General features: G+C 36.7%; 1 protein-coding gene and 1 pseudogene across 1 annotated transcript; both read right to left on the minus strand.

Annotated features, from left to right (window-relative positions):
• Positions 1-2,886: 2,886 nt before the first annotated feature.
• Positions 2,887-6,472, minus strand: LOC117721369 (interferon-activable protein 202-like; annotated as a pseudogene).
• A 6,517-nt stretch (positions 6,473-12,989) lies between these two features.
• LOC143433721 (interferon-activable protein 202-like) lies at positions 12,990-16,771 on the minus strand. The gene is made up of 2 exons (XM_076913741.1): positions 16,652-16,771; positions 12,990-13,541 (listed from the first exon to the last, which is right to left on the minus strand). Exons 1-2 carry the CDS (start codon positions 16,769-16,771, stop codon positions 12,990-12,992), a joined length of 672 nt encoding a protein of 223 aa, XP_076769856.1.
• Positions 16,772-22,268: the final 5,497 nt, after the last annotated feature.

Here is a 22,268-nt window from a genome sequence, read left to right on the forward strand (position 1 = left end):
TATTGTAAGTAGTTGGCATGCCTGAAAAAGTAGTTTGTTATAATTATGGATCTCCTACTTAGAATATTCATAAATGAATTTGATCGTTGTTCTTTTGTTTATATACAGAAGACAATGATGAGCGGTTAAACATTTTTGTCTTTCGGAATCAAATACAAACTATACAAATAAAAATGGAATCATAAAAACTAAACTGTCATTTCTTTACCTTCTTTCTTAAAGATTTATTATTTTTATTTATGTGTATGTTTGTGTGCCTATGACCTTATGTATACCATGTATATAAAGCTGCATTCAGTGGCAAGAAGGCATCAAATTCCCAGTAACTAATGAGAAGTGGTCCTGATTTCTTGCTATGAGTGCTGGAAACCTAACATGGAACCCATTGCAAGATCGCCAAAATCTTTAAATTTTGACAACTGCTAAAAGAGAGACCTAAAAAATACTCTTAACTATGTTTTAATGACAAAGACATTGGATGTACAGTGAAAGTCAAGCCCCAAGGTTTCTTCTAATCCATAAAAGATCCAACAAAGAACATCATCATCTGAGTGAAGAGACAGTCTATGGAATGTAAAAAAATTAATCTTTGTTAGGTATACATCTGATAGAGAGTTGCTATCTCAAATACACCAAGGACTAAGTTACTAGACATCAAGAACACAGAGAGCCCCACAGAAAATAGGGAATGGAAGTAAACTGAGTTCTCCAAAGACGAAATGCTATTGTCCCCTTCTTTGAGTGTGTGTTTGAATGTGTCCTGTTAGTTACCTTAACTTGTTAGATTGCAGGCCAACTGAATGGGGCTTAGGATTCAGTCTTGGGAGAATTCAGGCATTCATCATCCCCTACCTCTTCTGTAGAACTAGCTTAGTGACCATAAGTTGATTAAATGTTTCTATCATGAAAATCATAACCTTGGTCTTCAATTACACCTGATAGGCTTGCTGAGAGTGCAGTGATCAAGGATGACATTTGTGATATTTCTTTACATGTAGCACATCAGTTCAAGCTGAACTGGCTTTCATATGCTCCAATGAAATATTTGTGGTTTTTTTGATGGGCCTGCCTTTGACCCATCTCTGTTGCCCTTTTCAATATCTTTTTGTCTTTTTAAAAATACATTTCATTGTTCTGAATGTTATATGGGAAGTTCCATTTCTGGATCTTCCTACTTGGTGTTCTGTATGCCTCTTGGATCTTGGTAGACATCACTTTCCAGGTATTGTGGAAGTTTTCTTCTAGATTTTTGTTGACAATATTTTTAGTGCATTTTGTCTGGGTTTCTTCTTTTTCTGTGTCCTTACTTGTATTTTGTCTTTTTTAAAGTGTCTAACAACTTTACATGTACTGTTTATGGATAGTAGGTGTTTTGTTTGTTTTTTTTGTTGTTATTTTAAATTTAACATTTTTTGACTGAGTACTAAGCAGTATAATTTCTCTACCTTGCTTTCAAGACTTTTTGTTATCTCTTTCAGTGCTCCAGTCTACCAGTGATACCTTTCTCCAAGTTTTTTGCTTGAATTCCTGTATTTTATTGTTAAAATTGCTTCATTTTGGCTTTTCATCTGAGATGCTATCTGCTTGTTAATTATTATTTTCATTCCTTGATATGTTTTAATATTGCATTTATTTTTATGTGGTTTTCCTTCTTCATTTTGGTATTTATTCATAACCCGTTCAAATTTCTTGGCCATTTTATTACTTATTTTTTGAAGTCATTGATTTATAGATGGTATAAGTTGTTTTCCTTTGGGACTAGTACTATGGGAATACTAATTTTGTAGGGATACTTATTTTGTTTCTTTGGAGTTGAGGGTTAGGTGGTTAGTTTGGTTTCTTGATCTGGAAATCTGTGTCTCCTTTGTGAAGTAGGTGTTTGGATCTATGTTTCCTATTAGTTACCTCAACTAATTAAATTGTAGGCCCATTGAATGAGGCTTAGGCTTCAGTCTTGGGGTAGTTCCAGCATTTACCATTCTCTTCCTCCTGATTAGAGTACAGTGGGACCAGGCATGTCACACTCATCTACCATTCGACAGTGAATGAAAGCAAACTTGCTTAATTTTAAATGTTTTCCAGGCCTGATGTCACAGCAATGAGAAAAGTAATACATGAGAAAACCCTTTGTTGGGGATCTTGAGTATTTATCCATTTGTTTATGCATTTATTTGTTTGTTTTTATCTATTCATTTTCTATTTATTTATTTTTGCTCCTTTTTATTCTAAGACTTTCTCTTTGTACTTTCAAGATTTCCTTTGATACTATTTTACCTACAATTGGAGATGAGATTCCTTATACTGTCTAGTAGTAGGTTATAGCCTAACATCGTCATTTTGTAAAATTCTTATCTCAAATGACTAAACTGTGTAATGTACTGAAATATACTAATGGAAAACTATAGAAGAAATTGTTCCCCTCAACTGAATTCTAGGCTAAATTTCACTCCCTACCTATCCTACCTTTTTATTAACCTTGATATTTCTGAAGAGAACATAGCTTGTTTGTTCTTACAGATGGACATTCTCTTATATATCACACTCAAAATATAAATTTGGATATTTCTTGACATGAATCTTCCTCAAATGTGATCTTCAGCAGGTCACTAAATATTTTTAAAGTAACTCATAGATTGAAGAAATAAATTACTGGAAGCACTGCTTTACGTACAGAGTTTATTTTTCACATTATGAAGCTTAAACATGCAAACTATGAAAGTTTATAAAAATTTTACAAAGAATAGGCTAAAGTATTATTCCCTACAATTAAGAGCTGGCTGTTGTATGTATTATATTTCAACATGTATGCATTTCTTTTCCAGTTTTAGTGGCACCCATGTTTCATGAGGAAATTTTCATGATTGAGTTAGGGTTACATTTTGTTCTTCATTTTTCAGGCATGATGACCTTGAATAAGAAAATGATGAAGTCAGATCAATTGCTACACATCTGGTCACACACTTTTCTTTTGCACACAGTAGCTTCTCTCTGTGAGACACCTTTCTTTGCTCAGTCTTGCCTGCCTTCTCTAATTGATTTCTTTCCTGGGAGTCAGGTTTCCTCTCTTGTATGAGACCATGAAATGTGGTATTCACTCCTACCAGTCATCAGCAAGGTAGAAGGGTAGGTGGTATCAGGATTTAATGGGAGAAAGGAATAGTAGTACCTAAGGTATTATGTGTGGAAAGTCTCACTGAGGAAAAATGAGAAAAGAGTACAAGCAGCATGCCTAGAACAGATACTATGAGATGAGTTCTGGAATCTTGGTGAGGATTCTTGTAGCAATAGAGATCTGATGGCATTTCTATGTGACTGAAGAGGTAGAGATCTTGGAATTTTTCAAGTTGAATTTTTATATGAGTTTATTCTAGTGTAGTAAGTATCCTACATAGGTATGTATTTCAGTTTGACAAAGAGGGGGGATTCGAATGCCTTGTGGCTTGATGTCCTGGGGGTATCCTTGTGAACTTATGTGTGCAGTGAATTCTGCTTATGGTCCTCTTTGATGGACATTATTTCCATGTTATAGGTGAGAACCCTGAGTCTCTTTTAAGTCTTTAGTCAAATTGAGCCAGAATTTGAAAGAAACTACTCCAAATTTCTGCTAAAAATCTCTTTCTAAATAAATACAATTATTTTACTATTTTTCTTGGAGTATTACCGTTTGTGAGTTTTTCCACATTTCCTCTCTTTACTAAGACATCCTATTAAAAACTAATGATAAGAAAAAATTACCTGCATCAATGGGGAAAAACTGAATTTTCATGCCACTTATTGAATTTTTCTATGCAACTCTAGCAGCCAAGTTTTGGTAGAGTATTAAACGAAACTAATTTTAGGAAGAATATTGTTTCCCTAGCATACATACTTTCGTGTAACTGTACTTTATAGCTCTCAGAAATCACTCATCTGCATTTGAGGTCAGTTCAAAGCAGGCAAGTCTAATTGCATCGCCAGTCTCACAGTTGACACTGACCAATTGTGCAGATACTATCACTTTCATTGCTCCTGTATTATCCCAAATTCCACAACATAGACAATTATTCCTGGTGCTTTTCTGTAAAAGAAATTAACATTCATTTTCTGACAAAAGTATCAAAATTTATCACATTGATGAGAAATAATGTGAGTTAACAGAAACTGGTCTCTGTTATGTTTATGCATAGTAGATATGTATATGAAGGTTTGAATCACAGGTACAAGGGGTAATGAAATTTCTCAATAGGTAAAGCTGTTTGTTGTCAAACCTGATAACCTGAGTTCAATCCCAGTATTCATAACACCCACTCTTGGAATTTTTCTCTAACTTCAACAGGAGCATCATAATATGTGCAAGTTTCCTCAAACCTCACAGTTTAAAAATGAATGAATGAATGGACTTAAATAAGTACACAATTAAAAAATAGAATGATGGTACATCATAGCTTAAGATATTCTTGTTGGCAAATTCTTTCTTTGAAACATTCTTTAGAAACTGACCAATGCAGATGTGGATGCTTGGAGCCAACCATCAGACATAGCTCAAGGACCCTTTTGGGGGAGCTGGCAGAAGGACTGGGGGAGCTAGGGGGATTGCAACCCCATGGGAAGAACAACATCAGCTGGCCAAACCACCCAGTGCTCCCAGGGACTATATCACTAATCAAGGGGTGTACAAGCTCCAGATACATAGGTAACAGAGGATAGCCTATTTGATAGCAATGGGAGGAGAGGCCCTTGGTCCTGTGGAGGTTTGATGCCCCAACATAAGGGGATGCTATAGTGGTGGGGCAGGAGAGGATGGGTAGGTAAGGGGGTACCCTCATAGAGGCAAAGGAGAGAGAGGGGTTGTGGGGTGGGTGGGGAGGGGTAACCAGGAAGTCAGATATCACTTAAGATGTAAATGAATGGAATGATTAATAAAAATTTTAAAAAGTAACATTCTTTACAAACACTGAGTGTCTTCCTAAGTATCAGGGCTAACCTATCAGGATAGCCAAAATTTACTAGTAAGCATGAGGAAGAGAACAAAAACAAAAGTCACAACAAAAACATATAAGTAAGTAATAACAACAAGACCCAAGAGGTTATCTTTGCAGGTATCCTAGGTACATTCAAGAGACCTGAAAAGAAACGCCATTGTTGCTCCTTGTGAACCTAAGAAAGACTAAGACAGTAAACTCCTAAGAAAGGAGTTCCCATTTAAATGGATCACATTTAATCAATGAGTGCACTCATTGGCCTTATCTTAAATCTCTCAAAGGTTAAATCCACACAGTGTAGCTCCATTTTGGCTTTTATTCAGTTTGCCTGATTTATTAGATATATAGATTTGATAAAATTGATTAAAAGGCTACAGTTGAACACATGTATAAAAGAATATGAAATAATATTATAAATATGTGGGTAGTTCAACTAAGCATGCTTTGCTGTGGGGGGTTGGGACTGAACGACACTCCCTGATTCTTCAAAGCAGTTGCTTTCATTGTCCTCAGTTATACATTGAGAAACTAGACTGTATTATTCCAGTCACCTAAACTTTCTCGTGTTATTATTAAAAGCAGAAGTCATTTTCTCAACATATATTGATGTAAAGTAGAGAAAGGCAATGAGAACATTTAAAAGACCTGGGGTCCAGAATCTCAACATATTGGACATGGCTATATTCTAAGTCACAAAAGTCTATTTAGTTTCTTATTCTCATTATCGCAATGTGTATCTAGACTAGGAGTTTGACTCTTCACTCACAACCGAGTCATCATTAAATCAGCTTAAGGAAGCTATCAAAGAAAGAAAATCTAAAAGGAAAGTATGCTATAAACTGAGCCATGTCTGGGATTAGGATGCTTAGACATGAATTTTCATGGTCAGGAAAATGCCAAAGATTATCGATGACTCTTTTTCTAAAGAATTTTTATGGTGTTATTTGGTGGGAAAAGATATTAAAAGAGAGGCTGTGACATCCCAGAGTTGGAAAGTCTACTTATCTCTCTCTCTAATATGGAAGGCCTTTGTTTCCTTTTTTTCCCTTAACTCGACAATATTGCTGTTGCCAAAGTTTAGATGTATAATGAGTTTCCAGAAGAAAATTTACAAAATAATCTAATGGCTTACCCTGCATACTTTAAACTCTTCATCTATGGGCATTTCTTTTGTTTAAAAGTGAAGATCACAAATTTTAAGATGTTCTGTGGGTCTTTCATGTGATGAACTTGAGATTTTCTTATTTTGGCTATTCACCACAGACATGCTGGAGTATTTGTGTATCTCCAGAGACCCATAGATACCAAACTAATCTGATAATGCAGTGGCGTTTCCTGAGGTGAACTTTTCCTGTAGGTTTTTTTTGAACACCATCACTCTGAAGAATTCAGTCTCAGTAGCCACTATGACATGACATGTTTTTATTTTTTATACTATCACAAGTAAATAGTTTTGTAGCTTTCAATGCCACCATTTGTTTGGGACCTTTATGGTAACCATCTTCTTCAAAAAAAATTTTTTAGAAGCTCCTTACTTTGTTTTATCTACAAAGAATATACTCAGGAAAACCAGTCAGAGTTAAGACAGATAAGGAAAATTTATATTGAATAAAATGGAGAAAGTCTGAAAAATGACTAATGTGCTATCACCTAGGCAATGGAAGAAATAGAGATGTAGGCAGAAATTCCAGCTGGCACTAATCTTACACAGTAGACAAGGGGTGTTGTATTGATGTTTTATTGGTAGAGATAATCCTATTATATTCTATGATCAGGTACTGTTACAGTGAATTACTTTATTATCCCAGTTGGGGCATTTTAAAGACTGGAATCACAAAACTTTTTCCTAAATAATAGTACTGCCTTGCAAAAAGCTTAGTTTGACAGCCACTGGAAACACTCCAAGGATTTTGCCAATCAGATTTGCATGGATTATAAATTCTTTGTGTGCCTAATAACAAGCATGGACGAGGATCCTGGAACTGGCAAACAGGCACAAAGACAGTTCATTGGTTAACTGTTTCTACAGTAACCTGCACTTTTATTTTACCTATTTTTCTTCCTTTGATCTTTATTTTCTTCCACCAATTTCCCCATCTCTCAGTCTCTTTCTTTGAAAATCTGGCTTGGAGTCTGTGATGTAGACTAAGTTTGTCTAGAATGCAGGGGTCCATCTGCCTCAACCACCTCAGTTGAAGAATTATACCTGTGCATCAGCACTTTCAAACAATTCAATCATGAATTAAACAAATTATACATAGCACTTTGTAATGATGTCTCTTCAAATAAAGACATGCTTATTATTTTTAAACTAGAGAAAGTAATTCAAGTATTATTTTTATAGGAAAACAGAACAATAAGAAAATTTGTAAATGAAAATACATAATCAGATATTAGGTATGAAAACCTTTAAATGACTGGATATCCTACTAAAGTTGCTATTTGGAAGTAATTCTTTGGCATCTCTGTCTAAAAAGAAATTGAATGAATCAAGCAGGTAGCCATTTTTTTCTTGATTTTTTGAGCTTGAAAGGGCATTAGGTGCATCCATTTATACCCAGACTTGATGACCTTTAAAGAGACAGTGAGAGATTCAAGATACAAACAACTGAGAAAAAGCACTGTTTATATTTCTCTAATCACCCATCCTTGTCTGTTCCCTTCAAGGGCCATATATGACTTTTGCCTTCTCAAAGGCTGTTGATCACCTCTGCTTCATCTCCTTCATTGTATTTCCTTAGGTTGAGCCACCCCTTTCCTACTATGTGGCCCTCAAAGAGATGGATCTCAATCAACTTGAGTTTATTTAGGTAGGTTAGCTATTTCCCAGATGTGGTGAGGGGAATTATAACAAAAAGGAAAGAGGATTGATTTGTCTTGCTTGAAGTATAGTTTGGAATAGAAAAAAAAAACCAAAGCAAAACTACATGAAACTTTAGTTTTCTACTGTGTTGAGTTATTAGGTTGAGTGGGAACTCATGGATTTTTATGTTGATGGATGTTGAAAATAGAACAGTTAATTGGTATGTCCCTGTGTCAAAACCCAGCAGCATTTGTATTTGGACTGCTGTATCTGAGATATACCTTCTGTTAAAGCCACCTCTTATATTTTTTCTTTTCTTTTTCTTTCTTTTTTTAAAAATTGGATATTTATATTTACATTTCTGATTTTATCCCCTTACCCTATTCCCCCCACCACCCAGGAACCTCCTATCCCATCCCCCTTCTTCTGCTTCTATGAGGATGTCGCCTCACCTATCCCCCCTCCCACCTTCCGACCCTCGAATCCCCCCCCACCACCACTTAGTGTTCAGCCTTCATGGGACCAAGGATCTCCACTCCCACTTATGCCTGACAAGGCCATCATCTTATATTTTAATGTAGTTATTTCATGAGTCCCTTGATATTTATGTCTGTCATGAACTATGCTGACTCCTTTCATCCTTTAAATGTTCTATTACTGTGTTTCATGTAGCTTTTAATGTATCTTGACCTCTCCATTTGTTTATCTTAATTTGTAGTATACTTTACCTCTAGCTATTGCTCCACAGTCGTGTAATTCATAACTGCCTTCACTAATCTGTGTATTCATCTTGTCGGAGAATCTGCACACAGGGCCAGGAAGCCTGGGTGGATCTCAGTTCCACCACTCATTGTCTTGGTAACTAGGTAACTGATTTTTAAAGCCATAGCCTTTGCCAGTTTTAGTGCTATACATCCATTCTGACTTTCAAACTGTCGAAGATTTCATAAGCAGCTTACAAAGATTCTCAATATCTAATGTAAATATGTAATACAGAGCATATATTAGCTGATAGTTGTGTCTAATATTTCTGCCTCCAAATAAAGTTTCTCTGCAACAAAATGCTTTTAACTAAATTTGTCAGTGTCTAAGCATTCACCCTCATAAAACCTTTCAACATCTATCGATTTGACAATGAATGATCCGTTTCCTTATTTCTGATAATGTTACATTTATTTTACTTCCGTGGGGGCCAGCCCCCTGGCATGGGTGGGAGGAGAAGCAGCTTCTTCTTTCTTCTCCTTGTCCAGTAATTCTTGAGGCAGCCTGGGGTGGGGGTGGGGAATGGGAAGAGTGTCTGCAGTGGGTAAGACCTAGGGTTATGCTACTGTAGCTGGAATGCCCTCTGCTATCCTCTGACTAGAAACTGCAGCCTCTGACACTTAGCACCTCAGCTCAAAGACAGCAAACTATTAGGTAAATAGCTTGTACTATCCTAAAAATTTCTTCTAAGGATAAAAGACTGCAGGATTAGGTGATTAATGCCTGTAGCCTAGCAGCAGAGAATTAGGCAAACAGCCTTTGTACTGCTGGGCTCTAACTTACCTCTGCTTGTTTGAGGTCACAGGAAAAAAAGACACTTAGAAAAGTTGCTATAGAGTTTATTAATAAGTGTAAAAAGTTTCTTATGAAAGCTATCTAAGAGGAAAAGTGGAAATGTCCTAAGTGGGGAAAAGGAAAATATTCTAATAAAGGAAAAGTCCTAAGGGAAAGAATTCTAGGCAGAGGAAAAAGAAAAGAAAAAGACTAGGGACTAACTAACTACAACTACAACAGCTACTATGGATAATGCTACTACTCTCTTTGTCTTTGTCTTCAGCACTTATGCATCTTTCAGAGTACATGGTCACATGTTACAAAGTTCATCACAAGTTCACACCAAAATTCAAATCATAAATTGAAATAGAAGTTTACAACAGAGAATGTTTACATGCATGTCCATTAGAAGTAATTATCTGGCTAAACATTCATCACCTGTCTAGCTCCACAGGTTCACTGAAGATTTAAAACTATAACTAAGAAATTACTGGAGTTTTGTATAGATAAACACAGGCAATATTTTCTCTTCTGTCCTAGCACCTATAATAAATCATGAGTTCCCTTTCAGTGACCTTTCATTAATTGTTTTACAACCTCATTGGAATGTGCTCTGAGCAGGAGAAAGTCTGGTTACTATCTCAGGGCAATTAAATGATGACACTCGGGAGACTGGCAGAGTTCTCATTGCAGTTTTGACTATCAAAAAGGGACCTAATAGCAGCCCCGTTATAAAAGAGGTTAATAATCATTGATATAATTTTAGGACTTCTTATAGGATCATCATTAAGACTTAAGAAGTCATCTATTTGTCTACACAGCATCTCTACAAGACAGTACATCTTCGTGAATCTGCAGCAATCTGCTCCAAAGGGCTGTGCTATTGCTTAGTGATTGTTACATATATTTAATAATGATAATAATATGAAAAGCATATTAATAGCAGGAATCTTTTCTAAAATAAGTCCCCCACAGCATTGCTGGATGGGGACTCACTTTGTCCCAGATTATATAATAATCCGAGGCAAGCATTTCAGGATGATCACCTGCTAATTATTAGCTTGTCCCATTATGGCTCCTGACATCTTACCTTTTAAAGCAACCCTTTGTCCACATGTTCTCAGAATTCTTGTCTTTTATATGTACTGGAATTAATAGTGCTGATCAATATTTTGGTATCTTTTCAAACAATTTCTATTTCTTTGATCTCTGTCTCTCTGTCTTTATCTCTCTGTCTATCTGTCTCTATCTATCTATATCTCTCTTTCTCTGTCTCTGTCTTTTTGACTCTTTTTCTCTGCCTCTCTGTTCTCTCTCTCTCTCTCTCTCTCTCTCTCTCTCTCTCTCTCTCTCTGTGTGTGTGTGTGTGTGTCTGTGTGTGTGTGTCTCTCTCTCTCTCTTTCTCTCTTCTATTTCCCATATCTTCACTGAGTTAAGGAAATAGAATCTTCTGATTTCTCATGATGTACTGGACACTGTGATAACTCATAAATATATAGGAATTTCTTCTCTTAAAGTTCAGATTTAAAGTTCAACTTTCCCCCAATCAGCCAACTCCTAATGATTAAATTGGCAATTGAAAGCACATCTGACTTATTCGACATACTTACTCTTAATCACATAAAAATCTATTTCCATGCATTCTAACTTCTTCATATATCTTCTTATTTAGCATATACTAATTGTTATTGGATTATTTCTTCTTGTATCATATTTTATTTCTTAGATTGTGTTCTTTGTGTTCACTTTTTTCTGCAAAAGGAAAATTAACAGTCATTTTCTGGAAGTTATGCCATCCATAGTCATTATTATACATTCAAAATGATCATTTATTAGAAGAAAATCATAGGAGAATATGAAAGCTGTCATTGACATTGGCAAACAGGTATCTTCAGTAAAATCATCCCAAGGAATCTTGTATTACTATTGTCAATGACTAGTGTGTTCATTCCCAAGGTTAGAGCATCGCTAATGAGAACACAGCTGGTACACAGTCAGGCCAGCCAATGCACAGTTTATTCAAAGTTTCACCTTTTTTGAAAGGCAAAGCAGAAGAAAGTTTTTCCCACAGTTTCCAGTTTCCCACCAGGTGCTGTTTTCCTAGAAGCAGCTTATCTTGGTTCAAAGTGACCCAAACCTCCTTGCAGTCTGAGAAATCTGTCATTAGTTGAACTCTGAGGTGTGATGTATAATTAAACTATAAACAAAGTTACTTTCTCATGAGAGAAGGAACAAGAAGCTCATTTCCTCGGCATTGCAGCTTATTTGGCAGAACAGCAGGATTCTCTGCTTGAGAAAGTATGCCTCCTCACTCTCAGTCTGCTGAGAATGACAAAGATTCTAGGTTTCCTCAGAGCTAGCAAGATGGCAGCGGTCTCCTCATGCCATTTCTCTACAACTATAATGATTTGCTTTCTTGATTTGGACATTTCTTCCTAGAAGTGCTAGGACAATAAATGTCCTTCCTGTTTTCCACGGCTTTCTATATCTCAACAGCCTGGATTCCCAGTAAATTACCTGAGATCACAGGAGTCAGGACTTTGGGCAGCCATCTTCCTATCTTGTGCTTATAAAGGGATGAATGAACATTTGTTCCATATGTCCATTTATTCAATAGATAACAGGGAATCTAGAGAACAGTTTAAGATTCTAGTAATTCACTCTCTTAGATCCTCTTCCTACCTTTCTAAAGTACCATGTCCAAGTAAGCCAATGTCCCCAATGTATACTCTATTGAACATTACTGAAGCTATTGCCCATAAACTTTTCAACTGTGTTCATATGTATAGCTTCTGAAGGGTATTCTATAAATCAATGGATATTTTAAAAAGCAGCTTTAAAAAAAGACAGACTAAAGAGGCATAAACCTGCCAAAATTATAAAACATTTCTTGAGCTCACCAAGGTTGTCAATTTTTGATCTAAATTCTAATACCCTGCATTTGGCCATGGATACATCAATGAGATATCTGTTCATATCTAGTAACTTTAGAAATTTGTGAATCTAGAATGGCAGATTTAATTACCTTTAAGACATCATTTCATATAATACTTCTCAGTTGCTAAACTAATCAGAAATAATCAGTTAGTTGAAAAAGATATGAGTCAACACTAAATGAGTAAACCTATTATATGTAGAGATAGTTGACTTATTCTGTTGAATGGTTTTAAGTTTACAAGGATGCCATCTCATCTACGTATGACTCCAAAAATTGTTACAATAAATATCCACCCTTTTTTTTAGGTAATCTTTTGAAACAAAGCCCAGAGAAAGAAATGAATGAGTGTTTTGTTAGTTACAGTAGAGCTTAAGATAGAATCTGTTAGCAGGAAACCAACCTGTGTCCTGCAACATTCTTGTTCACTGTAGCTGATGATAGGTATTTGTAACAAGTAAAATAAGGTATCTTGGTAAAACTTTTTTTTTTTTTTTTTTTTTTTTTTTTTTTTTTTGGTTTTTTGAGACAGGGTTTCTCTGTGTAGCCCTGGCTGTCCTAGAACTCACTCTGTAGACCAGGCTGGCCTCGAACTCAGAAATCTGCCTGCCTCTGCCTCCCAAGTGCTGGGATTAAAGGCATGTCCACCACCGCCCGGCTGGTAAAACCTTTTTAAAGAGCTCTCTCAGAGATATCTTAGGAAGTATACTGCTCAAAGCTGGCCCACTCTTACTACCTTATCTATTTGATTATTTCAAATTTTACCCCCAGCCAAGATAGAATGTTTTGTTGCAATACTGTCATTAAACACTAAATGGAAAACTATCATATTTGTTTCAAGATTTTGGTGGAGAAAACTTAAAAACAAATTTTTACACATTACATTGTGTAATGTAAACAATCCATAAAACAGTGCTCCAGAAGCACCATTTTGAATATCACAGATCTTAGGAGTTTCTTTTGCATTTCTGATAAGATTATTGGGGACTTCAATCTTTTGGTCAGGAGCAGCCTCAGATAGAGAGGAAGCTTCACTGATCTCTAGGATGCTGTTGCTCTCAAAGTAATTGGAAATGGTGATAAAATTCTTTTTTGTGAACTTCTCTTTCAAGTCAATCTTGAAAATTTTCACATGGAAATACTGGCACACTGTAGCCACTGTAGCATGAAACATGTTCTTTCCTTTCTGTTCTGATAACTCATATTCAAATAGGTCAGTTTCTTTGAGCATCATCACTGTCAGGGTTTCCTTTTGAAGAACAGCACCTCTGGTCATGTTCTGTTTTGGGGTCTGTGCTTTTTGGTTCTGGGTTAAAAAGATACAGGGATATAAACATATATGTTTAGCAGCAAATACAAATTAACCTTCACATAAGAAAACCTCAATCTCAACATTGTTTCTAACAAATTTTATGTATCTGTAAAACTAAAGATAAGCTAAACAGGTATTTTTAAGTTGGACAAAAGGCCAATGAACTAAAGCAATGGGCTTCACCCACTGACTTTTGCACATTCTCAGTGAAAAGCAGAGTTATCTTTCTAACACACACACACACACACACAGAGACAAGCACACACACACACAAGCACACACACACACATAAGCACACACACAAACACATGTTGAGCATAAGCAGAGCACATCCTTTTGAGGACAATTTCATGAAATACTTAAGTAAAATTATGATGAATTCAAACATAACCTTTAATCTTATGGCCAAAGAATATAAAAGTTAAAAATTAAATGCTGTTGTTAAAATTAATAATTATCATATACTACAAAGCTGTTAAAGGTCCTTAGTTACCACTGGACTCTCTGGGGGTTATTCTGAGGGTGCAAATCACAATATATCTGTACAAAACATAACATTTTTTTTATTAAATGATAAAAATTCCACTAACTGGCTTAAAGCCTCTTCTTTTAAATATGCTCAACTAGAGTTACTTTGGTTAGAGTCATGTCCTTAAACATGAATAGAGAGACGTCCTCAAAAGCAGTGATTTGTAAAACCAGAGAGATATTGATAGGATCTGATCTCTTTTCTGTATAGTGGTCTGAGCTCACTGGATTTCAATAAAGTATTTTAATGGAGAGAAGATTGCCTAACTATAAGACAGTATGCAAAACAATGAAAAGCTATGAACTTTATAGATTTTGAGTATATGGAGATAGTGTTGCTGTTTCCACAGACCCAAGGGGATGTGAATAGTCTGGTCTGGCATGACACAGTCAGGCATCACCTATGAATGATTAGTGTTCAATTGGATTTATTTTTTGATCAGACACCAGAAGTATAACATAAAAAATTACAAAAAGCAATAGAGTTATTTGTGTCAATTATATATAAGTAAACAAGTAGCAATGACTAGATTCAAATTTTAAAAAGTCATAGGACTTGCAGAAAATAACTTGAATTCTCATGAAGACTACAAAATAAACCTTAATGCACACATTTCAAGGATATTCATTGAAAAAGGAACTGAGTTTGTGGTAGTAAATAATCAATCTATAATGAATTATTTAATAAAGAAACATAAATACTGATGTAGCCTTTAAACATTATATGAATTTTAATTTAGGGACTTGGAAAGTTCTGGGACCCAATCTGCCTCGAATCTGTGCAATTTTAACATGTGCCACTACAGTCTCTGAGTTTATGTATGCCTTAGTCTTGTTTATCTAAAAGGCACAATTTCTTTGGAGTAATACACCATCTCTGGCACTTGCAATCTTTCATCCTCATCTCCCATGTAGATCCTTGATTCTTGAGGAGAAGGATTTGATAAAGACATCTTATTGAAGTCTGAATAGTGGGTGTCTGTGTTAATTCCCACATACTGCAACAGAAATTAAAATGTCAACCACAAAAAAACTATAGACTAGTCAGTGTAGGGAAGGACCTATGAACCAGCAGCATGCTGAGAGATCATGCATAAAATACAGTTAGGACTCATTTCAATATCTGTTTAGGTTAAAGTTTTTAAAAAGTATAACTCTGCTTAAGTAAAATGTATTATTCATGTACAACAATGTATATATCAGAAATACTACCTATTGTCTTTAATACTCTTTTATAAACTTATAAGGCATAAATTTTTAAAGAGTCTAAATTTTATTTTAAAAGTAAAGGTAAGTTGTTACAAAAAAAACTTTCTTATAACTGCTATATACATTATTTCCAGTTGCTTTTTGTTTTTATGATAAATCAAGGTTCTAGTCTTTTTTAAAAATTTTTTTATTGAATATTTTATTTACATCTGAAACATAAATAAAATATCCTCATCCAGGAACCCCCTATCTCATCCCCCATCCTCCTGCTTCTATGAGGATATGCCACCACTCACCCTCCCATTCCCACCTCCCCACACACAATTTCCCCCACACTGGGGCGTCCAGCCTTCACTGGACCAAGGACTTCCTCACCCACCTATGCCTGACAATGTCATTCTCCCCTACGTATACAGCTGGGGGACATGGGTCCCTCTCCATGTGCTCCCAGCCTGGTGATTTAGACCCTGGGAGCTCTGGGTTGGTATTGTTGCTCTCCCCATGGGGCTGCAAACCCTTGCAGCTCCTTCAGTCTTCTCTCCCACTTCTCCATTGGGAACCCCTTGATCAGTTCAACGGTTAGCTGTGAGCATCTGCCTCTTTATATGTCAGGCTCTGGCAGACCTCTAAGGAGACAGCTCATTCAGGCTCCTGTCAGCATGTACTTCCTGGTATCCACATCAGTGTCTACCTTTGGTGACTGCACAAGGGATGGATACCCAGGCAGAGCAATCTCTGGACGGCCCATCCTTCAGTTTGTGTCCCACACTTTGTCTCCATATTTGTTACCCCTTCTAAGAAGGGCCAAAGCACCCACACTTTGGTATTCCTTGTTTATGAGCTTCATGTGGTCTGTGAGTTGTGTCTTGGATATTGTGAGCTTTTGGGCTAATATCCAATTATCACTACTAGTCTTCTAAATGCAAAGCCTCTTAGAAATTTGCTTTACAAAGCTGATGTCATCCAAAGCAAAATAATTATTAAAATCAAGTTACACTTTCAGGGGCTTATGCATGCTTCTAATTATATTGCTATCATTATTTATGACCACAAATAATTAGATATGCCTAAGGCCCTAATTATTTATTCCAAATAATGTTCCAAATTCCACTCTGATATGCTACATGGAGAGTTCTGATGTAATGGTACAATGCAACAGAAGATATCAAAGGCATTAGTGTTTCAAAATATATACCTAGTGAATAATTTGTTAAAGAAATAAATTAGTGGGAAACTAGAGACACTCTTTCAAGATTATGATCATTGTGATTATATTATGAAGATATCATAAAGGAAACAGCAAATAGTTGATGAGGAATGGCTGGGAGACTTTAGTGAATTTAATGCAAGGGTCTGAGTTGACTTACAGGTCCTGGAGAGGCCTGGATTTGATCCTCCACAAGGCCAGATAAATGTCTGGGAGGGGTCTGATGTTGACCCTCAGCAAGGTCTGTGCTGGTAGATGCCCTTAAGTTAAGGTTGAACATTCCTTGGGACAGCATGTTTGTTTGTGTAGAAACAGACTTTTGATTGAGTTCTGTGGTGTGGTGGGCTGTGAGAAGCAGCTGCGCTTCAATGGGATAAAAGGTGTTCGGCTTGCTCCTGGTGCCTGGCTTTTTCACTCAGTCTCAGCCCCCACAGCCCCTCCTACAGAGAGGTCTATGGCCACCAGTCATGTAGGAATAGTGCCTCAGGCTCTCCCACATGCAGATGAGGCATCCCCAAGCTCTCAGACCAAGCCAATAGGGGTTATCTGCTGCCAGACATTAACCCACCCCAAACTGTATATATTGACCCAACTCAGGAGAAGTAAAGGTGTGCAAGAATTATCTGGTCCAAGAGTTTCTGTCACAAGAGCTGTAACACTAGAGATGTAACATTTGGGAAGAGGTCTGCTCTCCGGAAACACCTTCAGGACCCTCCTCTCTCTGCTAGCTAGCCAGTGCCTTAAGAGCATTGCCAGAACCACCTGGGGGCAACTGGGCAGTGATAGTGGAGAAGCGGGTAGAGGCAGTAGCAGAGACAGTAACAGACCCTCCCTGCTCACACCCTGTCCCACAGAGTTCTCCTGTTTCCAAAAAAAAAAAAAAAAAAAAAAAGATTGTTCTCATTTATACTTTGATAGTTTCTTTCAAAGTTACAGAGACTATTGGTACTTTTTTCTTTAGTTCTTTTCACAGAAGATCTTTACTGTCTAATTTTTCTCTGGAATGACAGCACATCTTCAGATAATGTTACCATCTACCTTCCAGATACCCTAACAAAGATTACAAACTTCAGCCTGCAAATATATTTTAAATATTTTGTTCTTATTATTTTCCTCCCAGACATCTTCTTTGTGCCCTCCTGACAATTCTTGCTGGGTTCCTCTTTTCTATACAAAATTGTCTTCACTTTTGCTTTCTAATTACATGCATTCATCCACCCTTACCATTTCTAACCTCTCTTATGACTTCTTCCTTCCTGTTCCCAATCTCAAAAGTACTTTCCAATGTACTTATTCATTAATTCACTGCTGCAAGCTGTGGATTTTCAGGATGTCACTAAAATATACAAATCCAGTCTCAAGTAAAAATATAGCAATCTGCCATTGGCTGTCTTCTGGACTACAGAAGTGGAAATAATCCTTTAGCATTTCTGCATTATTTGTGGTCAGACTGAGGCCTATGTAATGATGGTTTTAATTCTCTGAAAAATATGAAAGGTCTCTTAGCCTTTGGCAGCATCGGGGACTAAAAGCATTTCTCTGTGTTTTTCCATGTTGACTAGTGGATGCCTTCTGTAATAATATTTTGGACTACTATCATATGACATAGAATCAGAAAATTTGAGATGCTTTAAAAGATTTGGTTCGTGGCAGGTTGTATTTCTTTGTGTTTGACAGCAGTCTTCTGCAGAGTCTGAATATAAAGATCTTGTATAAACATAGGATCCTTAGGTTTTCTGACATGGGCCACATATGAAATGGTTTAAAGACTGATATTGAAGCCATCTAAAGACTACTGAATAAAGAATATGTTAAAGCTAAGCACAGATGATGTGGTTGGAAGCCATAGACACCTGCGGCTATCCAAGTTTCTCTTTTGTAGCCTTTAGATGCCATGTAGATGTGATGCACTCAGTAGAGTAGACCATTAATACAGTCACAGAGAGGTAGGAGAATGACCTAACTCAAGCATGAAAGGGTCAAGAACATATGGCAAAAGTTGAATGCGATGGTACATGTTCTTATCTCAGCACCCAAGTGCTAGAGACAGGACTATCCCTGTGATTTTGAGGCTAGCTTAGTCTACACAATGTGTTTCAGGGTTGATGGAGTTACACAGTTAGACCCTGTCTCAAAAACCAACCAACCAACCAAAGAACCAACCAAACAACAAACCAACCAACCAACCAACCAACCAACTAACCAACCACCAACCAACCAACCAACCAAACAAACAAACAAACAAGAATGTGTGGCAAGAATGAGCATGTCAACCTGTTTTTACTTTGCATCGTCTCTTCATTTCATAGTCATTTAATATGTAGTATATAAAACTGAACTAGACAGTTCTTAACAGCACTCTGAAATCCACCTTGCACAGAAGATATATTTATAGACAAAGCAAAAAGAATTCTAAAATGCATTTTTCTTGATTTTTCAGAGATTGACTAAATATTTGGAAATTTGTCCTGTCATACAGATATCTCAGACCAAAATGAAGCAGACAATTATAGGATAGCAATTAAAGACTTAGTCATGGGAAAGTTACATACAAGATGATGTGGGTATTCATCATAAGATGTAGATCACAACCATAAGTACAGTAGTGGCATAAAAATCATGGGAGAAATCAGTCATTAGTTTTTGGATTTAAGCCAAAATATCCATTCATACATATGTACATATAGACACACATACATATATGCATGCATATATTATATAATAATTATCAAAGAAAAAAGATTTAAAATTGAGAGTTAGTGAAATATGAGGGACCAAAAGTTTTTTTTTTTATATCTTTATTTTTTTATTAGTAACTTTTAAAAAATGATAATCAAAGGCTTTGTAAGTTTGGTAATGCTCAATAACAAGATGCTCGTACAATCAGATGTGTAAACCAATATCCAACTTATATATACCAACGATCTTTGACTGGCAGAGACACGTAAGCATCCGCCTCCATGTCCCACCCCTCATCTTCTAGCTCCTCCTCTTCTTACTCCTCTTCTTCTTCTCCTTACTCCCACCTTAGCTCCTCCTAAATATCACCCTTCCTGTTAAAAATAAAACTTTTCTCTCAAAATACAATTAGAGCATAACTATATCAATTTGTATCAGTAAGGTACAAGATAGACCTTATACCCAGTCCATCATTTTGTTGACTAACCAGAACCTCTGTCATCTCTCCTAACTAAAAGACTTCATTCTGAACCTGGCCCTTTTCTTGGCTTTAGAATGAATGCCAGCTGAAAACCATCCTCTCAAATATTTTCTGTCAAAGGAAATAGCCAGGATTGGCTATGAGACTATAAATCTTCAACCCCATCTGAAATCCAGAATGACTGAATTAACTGAAATTATGGGAAGCACAAAGCATAGCTTCTAAAACAGCCAATTTATAGAGACCACTGGACACCTGGATAGTCCCTATACTACAAAACGTTGGAGCATCTGATCTTCAGCCTTCTGGCTCAGGATCATCTGACAGACCTAGTGATGCAGAATTATTAAGGGCTAATTACTCTGTCTTGGCAGATATAATCAGTTGACCATTCTGCAAATGCGTCCTTTTCTAGACAATAATCTGTCTGCAGATGGAAAGAGACAATTCTTGCCTAGTGGCTGTCTCACCACAACTGGAGTAACTCCAAAGATGCTCAATTTCTTCTTAGAATCCAAGACAGGAAGCTGTCAGGAGCAGATAGGTCTCTAATCAAAGTGAACATTAATACAGATATGTTTGTAATGTCAATTCTGTGGACTTCTGACGTTTTGAAAATCAACTATCCATGTAAGGCAATATGGACTGTTGTCTGTTAACTCCTCTCAGCCATTTCTAAATAAAATATAGAAAACACCCTAACAATAAATTTGAGCCATGAATTTGCTATAGGCCCTTAACTAACAGGCTAACCATCTCAAATCAGTTAAAAAAGTTAAAGAAGGACTGGGTCTAAGCCTTGTATTCCTAAATGTGTTATATAGGCACAATGACTATGAGAGTAACAATATTAATCTCACTTTTGTATCAATAAGAAACTCGTACCAGTGAAAATCTTAAATTTGAAATCAAAGTAAATTTTGTACCATTTAAGAGATTATAACTTCATCTTAATAGATTATAGCTATGCAATAAATCCTAGCTATTCCTCCCTGTTCCAACAAAACAATTACTTTTCCCTAGAAAGACAGCCCAATATTAACAACCTCAGTCCCCAAGCCTATGGAATAGGGGTGCCAACTCTTCATTAACTTCTTCAAGCTGATAATGGGCATTGAGATATTAGAAGAGAGGGAGGGAGAAGAGTAAATTGATAAGCCTCTGACACTGTGTCTTCATTGCATCCAGCTAGAATTCCAGGACAACAGAAGTTCGAGCAGGTCTGCTCAGCTTGCCTGATGCGCAGATACACCAAGGCTTTGTATTCTGCAATATACAATTGCCCAAACAAATTTTAGTATCAAGATAATTTTTTGTTTGAATTCTGGAATCTAGTCTTCTGGCGGCCTGCCTCTGTCATGTCTAATCCATATAATTCTGGGAGTTTCTATGAGGGTGTGCTCCCACCATCCTCCCATTCCCACCTCCCTGCTCTTGAATTCCCCAACACTAGGGAATACAAGCTTTCAGGCACCAAGGTCCTCCACTTCCACTGATGCCTGACAAGGCCACCCTCAACTACCTATACAGGTATAGCATGGGTCCTTCCTTCTGTGTTCTCTGGCTGGAGGTTTTAGAATGGCTACTCCAGCTTGTTTCTTAGGACCATTTCCTTGAAAAATTGTTTTCCAGCCTTTTACTCTAAGGTAGTGTCTGTCTTTGTCACTGAGGTGGATTTCCTGTATGCAGCAAAATGCTGGGTCCTGTTTGGGTATTCAGTCCATTAGCCTATGTCTTTTTACTGGGGAATTGAGTCCATTGATGTTAAGAGATATTAAGGAACAGTGATTGTTGCTTCCTGTTATTTTTGTTATTAGAGGTGGAATTATCTTCCTGTGGCTATCTTCTTTTGGATTTGTTGAAAGAGGGTTACTTTCTTGCTCTTTCTGGGGTATAATTTCCCTCCTTGTATTGGATTTTGCCTCTATTATCCTTTGTGATGCTGGGTTTGTGGAAAGATATTGTGTAAATTTGGTTTTGTCATGGAATATCTTGGTTTCTTTTTTTTTTATTAGATCTTTCATTTACACTTCAGATGCCATCCCCTTTCCCCATTCCCCTCCCTTAGATAACCCCTATCCCATGCCCCCCTTTCCTTTTTGCATTTATACATTTTAAAAAAAAAATGTTAATCATAGGCTTTATAAGTTTGGTATTGTTCAATCAGAGGTGTAACCCACTACTCAACCTAGATATATCAACTATCTCTGACTGGTGGAGATACATGAACATCTACTTCCCTGTCTCCCCCCTCTATCTCTCTTTTATCACCTAGCTTCTCCTCTCCTTCTTCTTCTCCTCTTCTTACTCCTTTTCTTCCTCTCAGTACTCCTCCCACCTTAGCTCCTCCTACACATCACCCTTCCTGTTAAAAGGAAACTTTTCTCTCAAAATACAATTAGAGCATAATTATGCCAATTTGTACCATTGAGGTACAAGATAGACCTAATACCCAGTCCATCCTTTTGTTGACTAACCAGCACCTCTGTCATCTATCCTAACTAAAACACTTAGTTCTGAACCTGGCTTTTTCCTTGGCTTTAGGATGAAAGATATTGTGTAAATTTGGTTTTGTCATGGAATATCTTGGTTTCTCCATCTATGGTAATTGAGAGTT

Source organism: Arvicanthis niloticus, chromosome 16 (genome assembly GCF_011762505.2).
Source record: "Arvicanthis niloticus isolate mArvNil1 chromosome 16, mArvNil1.pat.X, whole genome shotgun sequence".
Classification (NCBI taxonomy): Eukaryota; Metazoa; Chordata; class Mammalia; order Rodentia; family Muridae; genus Arvicanthis; species Arvicanthis niloticus.